The 12702-nt window shown below is 36.6% G+C and overlaps 2 protein-coding genes across 2 annotated transcripts; one reads left to right on the top strand and one right to left on the bottom strand.

The window, feature by feature from the left end:
- Positions 1 to 1448: 1448 nt before the first annotated feature.
- On the top strand, positions 1449 to 4412 carry LOTGIDRAFT_179413 (hypothetical protein; the record flags this gene model as incomplete). The annotated part of the gene is made up of 3 exons (XM_009064795.1): positions 1449 to 1510; positions 3668 to 3770; positions 3831 to 4412. 3 exons carry the CDS (start codon positions 1449 to 1451, stop codon positions 4410 to 4412), a joined length of 747 nt encoding a protein of 248 aa, XP_009063043.1.
- A 2929-nt stretch (positions 4413 to 7341) lies between these two features.
- Positions 7342 to 11610, bottom strand: LOTGIDRAFT_235497 (hypothetical protein; the record flags this gene model as incomplete). The annotated part of the gene is made up of 3 exons (XM_009064796.1): positions 7342 to 8456; positions 9306 to 9432; positions 11536 to 11610. 3 exons carry the CDS (start codon positions 11608 to 11610, stop codon positions 7915 to 7917), a joined length of 744 nt encoding a protein of 247 aa, XP_009063044.1. The 3' UTR covers positions 7342 to 7914.
- Between the last annotated feature and the right edge of the window lie 1092 nt (positions 11611 to 12702).

Here is a 12702-nt window from a genome sequence, read left to right on the forward strand (position 1 = left end):
GTGGCAGATCTGGTTCTGATCTGTTGAAATTAAGATGCTTGTCAATCAAGCGACTAATAGAATTAAACACCGTTTATTTTAAAAATATAAATTACTGTTAATGAACGACAAGTGTTAGTGGCAGGTGCTTGTTTCATGTTTTGGACAAAAATAGATCCGTCCTATTTCTATTATTCTTAATTTGCTGTTTAAGACAGATTTAACAAGGTAAAATCAAAAGGGTCGACTTCGGTTCATCTATATGTTAATTTCCCGCTGTTCACCAAATTTTCCATTAATGCAAATTGGGGTAAATGTATTATACGCTGTAACGTGTCATGATTGAATGGTTACAGTACAGCGCTTGATTTTATGTTTTTCGCTGTCATGTGATACTAGGGCAATATAAAATTCCACCAAATGTTGGCTTATGTTTGTTAGCGTTTCATAGCGTTCACACTCATCGGCTTTACTTGCCAAGACATTTTGAGAAAAGTTTGATTCAGCAGTCTGTTTGTTGGACACGATAGTTTGGTATGTATATGTATATCCCATTCTGACCACAGAAAACTTTCATTGTACCAAAGAGACTCACTCTTAGCTAGGTGTGCATGAAAGATTGGTATACTCAAATCCCATTCTAACCATAGAAAGCTGTTATACCAAACAATCTGCCAGCCAATAGGACATGACAGTTTGGAATGATTCAGTCCTATTCTTGACTGCTCATCATTGACACAATGAGACAATGACAGACGAACTCTAAAACAAGCTCACTATGCTAAACAATCCCTCAGTAGTGTACTAAATAGAGCAGAAATTTATTAAACATTTTAAATACACAAATCAAAGGGGGAAATAATTAGATAAAACACATTGATATAAATCAAATTGGTCGAGTCAAGGAAGACAAAGGAAACTTTTTCATTTTTCATTCATTATTTCATATTTATCAAACGTGGACATAATGATACGTGTGGCGTTGCAGCAAATTATTTACAATGAAGGGGAGATAACAGCTATTTCAGACTAAAATCAGACTATCTTTGATTGACTTATAGAGTATCTTTATTCGTTCACCATCGTCTTCTATTATTAAATGGGAAACCACCAGAAAACATATTCGACAACCTTTGACCCATATTGCCCAGCTGCTGATTCATATTCGACATGTCGCGATGAAAGTTATTCCACCCTCTATTCCAGGAGTCCCAATCAAAATTGGAGGAAAATGCAACACCAGACGAACACGTGCAATCAATGTAACTCTGACCATTTACATAGGAAGACATCGAGCTAATGCTACTACCAGATGGACAGCAAAATACTTGGTTGTTGATCATGCTGAACGAATTTTGGTTGTTGCATTCTGATCCCGTCAAACATTTCTGAACTGAAAAAATAGCTTTTATTAGTTATTTTTAGATGTGATTTGGATTGTATAACAGCGGTTGGAACCCTTTTCTTAAATGATGATGATGATGATGATGATGATAACGAGGAGAAGGAAGAGGAGAATGAGAGCGGAACAGTAGGATTATGAAGTCGAAGATGAAGAGGAGGATTTTGCTGTTGATGTTGATGTTGAGAGAAAGAGACGAGAAAGAGGAATTGGAGGAAGAAGAGCAGACGAAAGGAAAAGGTTGAGAAGGAGGAGAGAGAGAGAGTGAAGAGGAGGATGATGATGGTGGTAATTATGATGGTGATTGTGAAGAGGAGGTAAATGATAATGGTAAACTCAACACACTATACCCTCAAAACTCAACACACTATACCCTCAAAACTCAACACACTATACCCTCAAAACTCAACACACTATACCCTCAAAACTCAACACACTATACCCTCAAAACTCAACACACTATACCCTCAAAACTCAACACTCTATACCCTCAAAACTCAACACACTATACCCTCAAAACTCAACACTCTATACCCTCAAAACTCAACACACTATACCCTCAAAACTCAACACTCTATACCCTCAAAACTCAACACTCTATACCCTCAAAACTCAACACTCTATACCCTCAAGTAAAATGTAAAACAAGATGCTGAAATGTCCGTTTCTTCGGTATCCATATAACCTTTCTTTGGCAATCTATACCGTTTCGTATTGCTGATATACTTCAGGAAACCGGCTCGACGACACCCTTGCCTGTTCATTCTGTATGATAATCCTTAAGCGACATTTAGTGGTAGAGATCACATTAAATAACGGAACACAATTCTTATGGTAGGTATACCACTCTTAGTTTTATTGTACACAATGTTTTACCCGATGATGACAATGTAGATTTGTTGAAACTAAGGAGTAGTATACCTTAAAATCGTGTTCCGTTATTTAATTCAGTATGAATTGAGTGTTTCGCTCAATGACAGATCTGGTTCTGATCTGTTGAAATTAAGATGCTTGTCAATCAAGCGACTAATAGAATTAAACACCGTTTATTTTAAAAATATAAATTACTGTTAATGAACGACAAGTGTTAGTGGCAGGTGCTTGTTTCATGTTTTGGACAAAAATAGATCCGTCCTATTTCTATTATTCTTAATTTGCTGTTTAAGACAGATTTAACAAGGTAAAATCAAAAGGGTCGACTTCGGTTCATCTATATGTTAATTTCCCGCTGTTCACCAAATTTTCCATTAATGCAAATTGGGGTAAATGTATTTTACGCTGTAACGTGTCATGATTGAATGGTTACAGTACAGCGCTTGATTTTATGTTTTTCGCTGTCATGTGATACTAGGGCAATATAAAATTCCACCAAATGTTGGCTTATGTTTGTTAGCGTTTCATGGCGTTCACACTCATCGGCTTTACTTGCCAAGACATTTTGAGAAAAGTTTGATTCAGCAGTCTGTTTGTTGGACACGATAGTTTGGTATATATAATCCCATTCAGACCGCAGAAAACTGTTATACCAAACAATCTGCCAGCCAATAGGACACGACAGTTTGGATTGATTCAGTCCTATTCTTGACTGCTCATAATTGACACAATGAGACAATGACAGACGAACTCTAAAACAAGCTCACTATGCTAAACAATCCCTCAGTAGTGTACTAAATAGAGCAGAAATTTATTAAACATTTTAAATACACAAATCAAAGGGGGAAATAATTAGATAAAACACATTGATATAAATCAAATTGGTCGATATAGTCAAGGAAGACAAAGGAAACTTTTTCATTCATTATTTCATATTTATCAAACGTGGACATAATGATACGTGTGGCGTTGCAGCAAATTATTTACAATAAAGGGGAGATAACAGCTATTTCAGACTAAAAATCAGACTATCTTTGATTGACTTATAGAGTATCTTTATTCGTTCACCATCGTCTTCTATTATTAAATGGGAAACCACCAGAAAACATATTCGACATCCTTTGACCCATATTGCCCAGCTGCTGATTCATATTAGACATGTCGCGATGAAAATTATTCCACCCTCTATTCCAGGAGTCCCAATCAAAATTGGAGGAAAATGCAACACCAGACGAACACGTGCAATCAATGTAACTCTGACCATTTACATAGGAAGACATCGAGCTAATGCTACTACCAGATGGACAGCAAAATACTTGGTTGTTGATCATGCTGAACGAATTTTGGTTGTTGCATTCTGATCCCGTCAAACATTTCTGAACTGAAAAAATAGCTTTTATTAGTTATTTTTAGATGTGATTTGGATTGGATAACAGCGGTTGGAACCCTTTTCTTAAATGATGATGATGATGATGATGATAACGAGGAGAAGGAAGAGGAGAATGAGAGCGGAACAGTAGGATTATGAAGTCGAAGATGAAGAGGAGGATTTTGCTGTTGATGTTGATGTTGAGAGAAAGAGACGAGAAAGAAGAATTGGAGGAAGAAGAGCAGACGAAAGGAAAAGGTTGAGAAGGAGGAGAGAGAGAGTGAAGAGGAGGATGATGATGGTGGTAATTATGATGGTAATGATAATGGTGTAGAGGGGGATGATGGTGGTAATGGTAATGAAGATGGTGATGGTGATGGTGAAGAGGGTGATGATGGTAATGATGATGATGATGGTGATGGTGAAGAGGAGGATGATGGTGATGGTGACGGTGTAGAGGAGGATGATGGTGATGGTGAAGAGGATGATGATGGTGAAGAGGAGGATGATGGTGATGGTGAAGAGGATGATGATGGTGAAGAGGAGGATGATGGTGATGGTGATGGTGAAGAGGATGATGATGGTGAAGAGGAGGATGATGATGGTGATGGTGAAGTTGAGGATGATGGTGATGACGATGGTTATGGTGAAGAGGAGGATGATTGTGGTGATGGTGATGAGGAGGTAAATTATGATGGTGAAGAGGATGATGATGGTAATGATGAAGTGGATGAGGATGATGGTGGTTATGATGATGGTGATGTTGATGAGGAAGAGGAGGCATCATGATGATGATCGCTGCCATTTAAGGTTTATAAACATACGAGAATATCAGTAAGTATGCAGACCTGTGATAGGATTAAATTGAAGGACGATTAAAGTCGTTCTATTCAAGCTATATTCTCCGACATGGTACAGATTGCAGGGAAAAACTTAGAGTAAGAATTTACTGAGGGAAGAGGGGCAATGCGATTGATCAGGGAACCTGAATAGGGTAATGGAAAAAAAACAAATACGAGAAGTTACTTACCAGTGTTTTGATTGCCACCAGTCTGGTAGATTGATGACTGTATAATAGCAGGATAAGCGGTGCCAATTAGGCCTACCAGCAAAATAATACCAAGACGTACCATAATGAAACACAACTAACTTCGTAAATAGAAATAATAAAACAATATATAAACCTTGACTTACATACCTTTCATTAAACGACCTGGCCCACATAATAACAGAAGGAACATTCTAGAACATTTTTCACTAAAAGAACCAGCCCAACCATGGCAAGCAACAGATTTTCATTGAATGCAGATTATTTTTCCAAGTAATACTTGACTAATTTGCAGTGTAAAAAAAACCTTGATTTCAGATAATATTGGAAACACCACTTGTGTAAATGGGTGCAGAATACTACATCAAAACAGTGTTTTACCACTATTAAATGTGCATATATGGTTTCCTCTAGGCAGTGGTGAATTTCGGGGCTATGCCTCCATCGGGTCTGTTTGAGGTTTATTTTGAAGTGAAAATCAAGTCCTCCAAAATCTGTTGGCGTATAAGGGACTCTGGCAGCTCTCAATGGTAGTTCGGACCTTCAGAGAGAGTCCTGTTATTTGTAGCCACCCCTATCAGAAATTTACTAGATCCACCCCTCCCTCTGGATCAGCCATTCATCTCAGGCATTGCAATGTTGGTGATTTAAATAGTGGGTATATTACTTTAATGTTGTTAGATATATAAAATGAAACATGAGTTTGTGAGTTGGGTCAGGGTAACTTGTGAAAAAATGACACATTTCATCATTGTACATGTCATTTCATGTCGTTTTCCATAATTCACTAACAACAAACAGACTTTCATAAAATAATAGTGGTGTTTGGATAGCTATATTTCCTGGATAGGGTACAGACTATCTCCAGATATTTTTGTTATGATACCCTGCCTGCATAAGCCACTATTCTTGTATCAGGGAAGATTGTAAATGCAGCGATTTGATTGGATTGTACGCTAGCGAATACAGCCTATGAGGCCTCTCGACAGAAAGTTTGGAAACTAAAGCCATAATGTATACACACTTTCTGTCGCTGATTGTCTGTTTTCTCTGGCGTACAAATCAATCAATTCGCTGTATTCGACAAACTTCCATGATATACAGGAAAGTTTGCTATTATAGTCAAGGTACAAGACGAAGTTCGTAATAGCTTGACTCTATAACTCTATGCAGTAACGCAATTAACAAGTTATGACATGGTTTTGCATAGGGTACCTATCCAGATCCAACCCGGCGCCTCAGATGTTTAATTTCGAGAAGTGGCTTCGGAAGTCGGTCAGTTGTTGGCTGTCAATCATGGAACTAGATCATCAGTGGATCCAAAATGCAGATCGAGATGTTTATTTTACAAAGTGTTAATAGTGGGGTACTATACTCGCCATCCATATGAGTCTTCCAAAGAATCAGACAAAACAAAACACCAAGTTCTGTAATTAATCGGATACAATAGCCCCAAAACAACAATTCGTTTCTCAAACCTCCTGAATAAAACCACACCTCTCTTTCTAACCCTCTTTCGCATACCAAAAGGACAGAATTTTTGTACCGGAGACAAATTGCGCAGAGAAAAAATAAAAAATAACCGACATACCTCAGCTGAAATTGTGTGACGATAATTAAAATTCTGGTGTTGTTTATATAATATATACACTAACTAGCATCACGTGACATCATGTACAGACGACAACTGGAGATCGTCAGGAAATGTCAACAAACTTGGATTGTTTCTTTATTTTACTGTAATTATCTCATGTTACCCGTTACAATGAACAGTCAACTATCTATCTATCTATCTATTAATTATTTCTCCAAGGCATTTATAAGATACCATCACGCGGAGGGGAAAAGTGATTTTACTGATTTTAGACCAATTTTTAAATAATAAAACTACAAAGCTGCTGCAGTTTGGAAACTATTGATTTCTTTTGGGCATTTACAAGATACTATCACATGGAGGGGCAAAGTGATTTTAGATAATAAAATAATTAATAATTTCAAATAATAAAACCACAAAAGCTGCTGTAGTTTAGACCAGTCTGAAACAAACTGGTTCAGTAAGATCTCTTAACAAAGTGGGAAATGAAGCTAGGCATAGCTATGATTGAAGTAGTAAATTTTATTAAACGGCAACCATCACAAGAGAGATTTCACCTTTAGTCATACAAATAGTGGCTTCATCAGTGGCCTGCGGCAAGGAATAAGATAAAGGTTTTAAGAACAAGGGCTATAACTTGCATATATATACGACTGATGTTTTTTAAGGTTCAGTGGTTTGCAAGGTTAGAGATAACACTTCCCCCTGTCAGTAATGCAGGTCGGGGGGTATGGGAAAAAGACATGGAACAACAACCCAAGGCCCCGTATGCTACAGATTCTCTTTGACTTCATTTTCCAGATAGCTATGTTTCTAGCCCTCGAATGTGTATTGGGAACACCCATAGCTTACACTATTCCAATTTTTCTGGCAGACGTCCATAGTTCTTGCAAATCAACTAAGCGTTTAATTTTGTAGCTATCACAATGGCCTTTAGATAATAGCAGATTTTACTTCATGACGTCATACATGGTTAATTCGTATGATTTCAAGAACCACAATCGTCTGACTGACGCAAGCAGAAACCACAAATATCCCTGTTATACATACAAGAAATGAGGAAAATTTCAGACAATATTGCGACGATATCATTTTATCTGAAGTGGGAGGAATCAATTTTACATTGAGATATAATATACTTTCAACAACAATAATTGGTTGTAAGATTTTAAATAAAAATTAATAAAAAGGCCCAGAGGCACAGCCGTATATGATAATTTTATTACGTTTTATCTGATCACAATCGATCGCGTGATTATTTATTGGCTACGTTTACATTTTCTCATATAATAGTCTTAACATTAACATCAACCACCACCATTGTTGTTTTATAGTTCGACCCTGTGGCTTATGCATGAATTATATTGACCTCCAGTGGTTATAACCCGGGTCAAGGCTGCCCTGGGGGTCATTCTGCAACCTATTAGATTTCAGCTCTTGACTTTTTATCCAGTAATAATTATGATGGCAGAACACATGACGCTACTCTGGAATAGTGATTATCACTCGGCATCCCAATCCATGAGTTCATTTGGTGGAGGGCTTTATAGCTCCTACATATGAGGCTTTATTTTTGCTTAAGTTAACAACTAAAAGAATATTGTACTACTTTTTATTATTAGATACAGTCCCAAACCAAGGTGTTTAATTTACCCTCGATTGCCTCCTCGGTAGCCCTGTTTGCTTAAAAAGTCATCTAGAAATTTGAAAAACTCATGTTTGGGTTTGGTTGATTTGGTTGGCGCAGCATATGTTGGTGCTGGTCGATGATACCAGGTTCTTTGTTGACGCATGGGCTGCTGTCGGATCATTTGGTACATGGGTTTGTAAGTTGGAAGTCTGGGTGCAGGAGGAGCAACTTTGACTACTGGTGGAGGTGGTGGTGGTGCTGCTGGTGGTGCTGCTACAACAGTTGGGGCAGGAGCAACTACTTGAACTGTGGCAGCTGCAGGGGCAACAGCAACAGCAGGAGCCTGAGGTGGTTGCTGCACGATGAATGATCCTTGATTAGGAGCTTGTGGATACTGTGCATACATTCCTTGTCCAGCCGGCATCATAAATAGACAGTCACAATCCGTGGCCATGAAAGCGTCCTCCATTTTCCTTCTGATCATCGGTTTGTAACCTTGAGGACAACAGTAGGCTACCCCAGCGATTATAATAGCTCCTTTTCCACATATATTGGTACATTCTGAAAATTCATAAGTAATATAGCATTTAGTCTAGACAGTTTACTAATTATTATGGTCAAATAAAATCAATAAACGTACCAAGCATAATCATCAGTGAAAGGTTCATAATAAAGTTTAGTTATTGCCGATACATCATTTAGAGTACATATACATTGAAGTGGCTTCCGTAAAGTGATCTGTACAACCCATTATGATTTTAAATGAAATGAAATGAAATGACAGGCAAAGAGGAATTTATGTGCTGCATGTCAGTTCGAGAGACCTGACTATGAGTTGCTCTTCGTATAGCTTAAACGCACTTTATTACTGCACGGATTGATATTGCGTTATTTGATGGCTCGATGTTTGAGACTAAAAGCGGCGTTGCCTCAAGTAACTTGAAACAATTTTAAAAATTTCGAGCTACTCTCAGTTTGGACATGTAATTAATAAGCAGCCCGTTGTGTCAGTCACTGTAAACTAATGGTTCAGTGTCATTTCTCGACAAACAGAACCCATCAAATACAATCAAACTGGCGATCGTTGGGCACTCAAGATGCGATTCTAAAGATGTATTTTTACAATGTCAAGCTATTACGTATTCCGTCTTGAAATAATTGACTGCAATGTTTTCTATTATGGAATGCAGCGATTTGATTGCATTGTACGCCAGCCAATCAGAGCCCTCGACAGAAAGGCTGTTTTTATTGTGGCTTAGCGTTTACAGACTCTCTGTCGTGGTATCTGATTGACTCTACAATCCATTTGGAAATTATGTGATACAAGAAAAGTGGTTATTGCAATCAAGGTATAAGACGACATTGTGAGGATGACAAAGGGACAAAAGTAGAATAAATAGTTGAACTTACTGAACGGCTCTCCGGATACTGTCCACACCGACAGAAACAATAACGTCAGATATAACCCCAGCTTCATCATGTTTGGGCCTTCGATGTCCGATTTTACTTTTTTCTGTTCCTTCAACTCAAATCTGGCCTAAAAAAACGTAACAAAATGACAATAATGAGTATGAACCTTTAGTTCATCTTGGTTCTCGCCTAGATCCAGAGCAATATATATTATTCGAATGGGGAAATGAAAACTAAAATCATAAAGTCCATGATTTGCCATTTTCAGAGATTGATATTTTGTAAATACATGGAGTCTTTAATAGTGCACGAAAATCGCAAAACTCACGTAGAAATTTCTGTATAAGACAGAGCTTAAAAAAGACGAGTCGTCATTTAATTTTCCATTCTGGACACACATGGATTTCAAGACTCAAATTTCGACGATGAGCTGTGAACACTATCACTGATTAGCTTAGTCAAATAGATTCCTGTTTCTAGTACGATTGGTCAAACGAGTGGTGAAACTGTCATTTAAACGTAACGAAACACTCAAGAATATAAGTCAGTGAGGCAGGTTTCAGAGACTAAAACCTAATGTCAAATGACAAAATCTTCGAATGGAGTATTGGGATCCCACCAATAACATTCACTCATCGAAATCAGAATAACAAGCTATACAAGATACTTGCCAAGAGAGTGATATTGATAATGAACACTGAATATACCAATTATCAAAAGGGTAAATGTACATACCCAGAGAAATTTTACACATCAGATATTGTTGATAAATGACCACGATTGTAAACCTACTGACTTATATCTCTATTTACTGCACTGTTTTATAGATTGAGTGATGTCCAAAAAACTTTTAAAAAATTGCACAAATCTCTATGACTTATGGCAAGATTGCAAGAGTGTCACCACCTTTTAACCCCCAGTTTTTGTATGACATAGGTCTATACACTTCAAGGTTTAACCCTGTTTAGCGATATATCAAACGTAGGAAACAAACAGTATTCAATTTACATTAATAACCTCTTGCTTTATATGGTAGTTCATCATGTCAAACGACAATTACATTCCTCCCCCCCCCCCCCCCCTTCCCACCGTTACAAACAAAGTAAATTAATATAGAGCTCCATCTACTCCATAACTTAATCAACACACAACACACATGCAATGTATTAATTTCGTTTGGTCATGAAAAGAAACTTCGTTTTAACTAAACGAGTACACGCTTCTTTCTTTTAAAGATGGATTCCCTTTATTTCATTTATGAAAATGAAAATGCTAATGCTTATATGAATAGAAAGTAGAAGTGTTCTAATGACTTGGAAAAATACCAGTTTGTCTCACATGTCCATAATTAATTCATAATTAGCTAAATTAGAGGAGAATTACCAGCAAAATTCCAATGAGTGACCGATCAAGAGAGGTCAAAAAGTCTTTTTTTGTTTATCCAGACTGTATACATACATGGATATTTAAGATTGGTTAAAACATTTAATAAGAACATAATGATATGATTAAGAATACGCGATAATTCATTAGAAACACCAATTAATCAAATATTTTGCTTAATTTGACACTAAAAAATGAGGAAACCCATCTTTAAATCTGTGAGTATTACCACTTACAGGTGAGAGTGTAACTCGATGTTTCACAGCAGCTACTAGTGTTTATTACACTATGTAAAAAGAACTGTATGAAAAATGAAGTCTAAATCCTAGCACAACTTGATCAATGGAAGAAATATTTAGATATAATTGCCTTTATAAAACTGAGACTCCCTCCTCTGGTAATATAGGAGTCTGCAATCAAATGATGATAGCCAAGTAAATGACTGAAACAAACTGAACGTGACTTACCGATACCAATGGTTGTACACCTTCTAGAGAACTTCACCAGCTGTAGCGTTATTCAACTGATGGCAAGATGAAAACTAGGCAACCATGACGAAGGTGTCAATCATGTTTTTTGGGGATTAAATTGTTTTTAAGATATTCATTGTTATTTTGACGTCTGGTAAATTTGAAATTTAAGGGAAATCGTGATATTTTAGCCTCAATTATAGAGGACATAAGTCGAGTACAAGACACTGTTTTGAAATATTGGACATAAAGCCTTATAATTGGTAATGTACACGTCTGATCTCAGAAGGGGAAACCAATAAAAAAAAAAGTCGTTAAATCGATAAACGGTGTTTGACTTGATCCACCTTTTGACAGATGAGTGGCACTTTTCTTACCATCACACCTTGTAGAAGGTTGTTTGGTTTAAAAGATAATAAAACGGTTGTAGACACCGTGATATATGCCTTCATTGCAGGGAATTGAAACCCAATCCTCAGTTTTGTACGTACACTTCTAGAGGAACTTCAGTGAATTCACAATTTAAAGTGATACTCCGTCTTAGAATGAACATAAAATTTAAGTTCTCGAAATGGTCAATATGAGTATATATTCATCAGTCAACCTACCTGGTGTCATAAAGTTACAACAGAATCCCTGTAAAATCTGGAAAATTTGAAAATTCATAAAAATAAGTAATTATTGAAAAACGCTTATTCTTGATATTAAGCGTTGTTCAATAGTTAATTGCATTTTTATGGATAATTACTAAGTTTTTTGGATTTATCGGATTATATAAGGATCCTGTTATGTTATTTATGACACCAGGTATATCTACTGGCTCTTATTCGCCAAGTTTAAAATTCTTAAATTTTATGTTTATTCTAAGACATAGTATCACTTTAAGGAGAATACCAGAACCAGTTAGAAATAAAAAAATACGAGAGCTGGCTGCCAAATTATTTGTCCTAAATCAATTCTTTTTTTTTTTTAAGTTTTGGAAACAGGTGAAAGTCTAAGATGCACAAATCGGGATTATAACTCATGGGCATAAATTTTATCACGGAACGGCAGAAAACTGACAAGTTACTGAGCTGCGGTCAATATCACCCATCTTGCAGATGGTCTGGTACAGAGACCATGATAACACAACAGTTGCAGAGTTTACTTGTTTGTAACTATGTTGGTTTCAATCTGATCGCGACATTATCCCTCACTAAGGCTTAGAAGTTATCTGCCAACCATCGTACATTTTTCTTAACGCGTGGAAATGTCTTTTCAAAATTTACTTTTTTAAATTCCTCTATTGTATTTCATTCATATAAAGCTGAATCTCTTAACCTTTTTCTTTTTTTAATACCTGTTTATTGCCTTGAACGCTATCAGGACAACATTTATAATCCAAAAAAATATTAATGACGAAAAAAATGTAACCCATATTTAGCCGATTTAAATACACTAAACCGGGGAAGAGTTCCGTCTCAAGAAGTTTTACTATGAGTTTTGATGGTATTATGCCGCCATTAAACTTATATTACTCTCTACTGTAGACGCAATTCTGTACT

This window comes from Lottia gigantea, assembly GCF_000327385.1.
Source record: "Lottia gigantea unplaced genomic scaffold LOTGIsca_65, whole genome shotgun sequence".
NCBI classification, from domain to species: domain Eukaryota; kingdom Metazoa; phylum Mollusca; class Gastropoda; family Lottiidae; genus Lottia; species Lottia gigantea.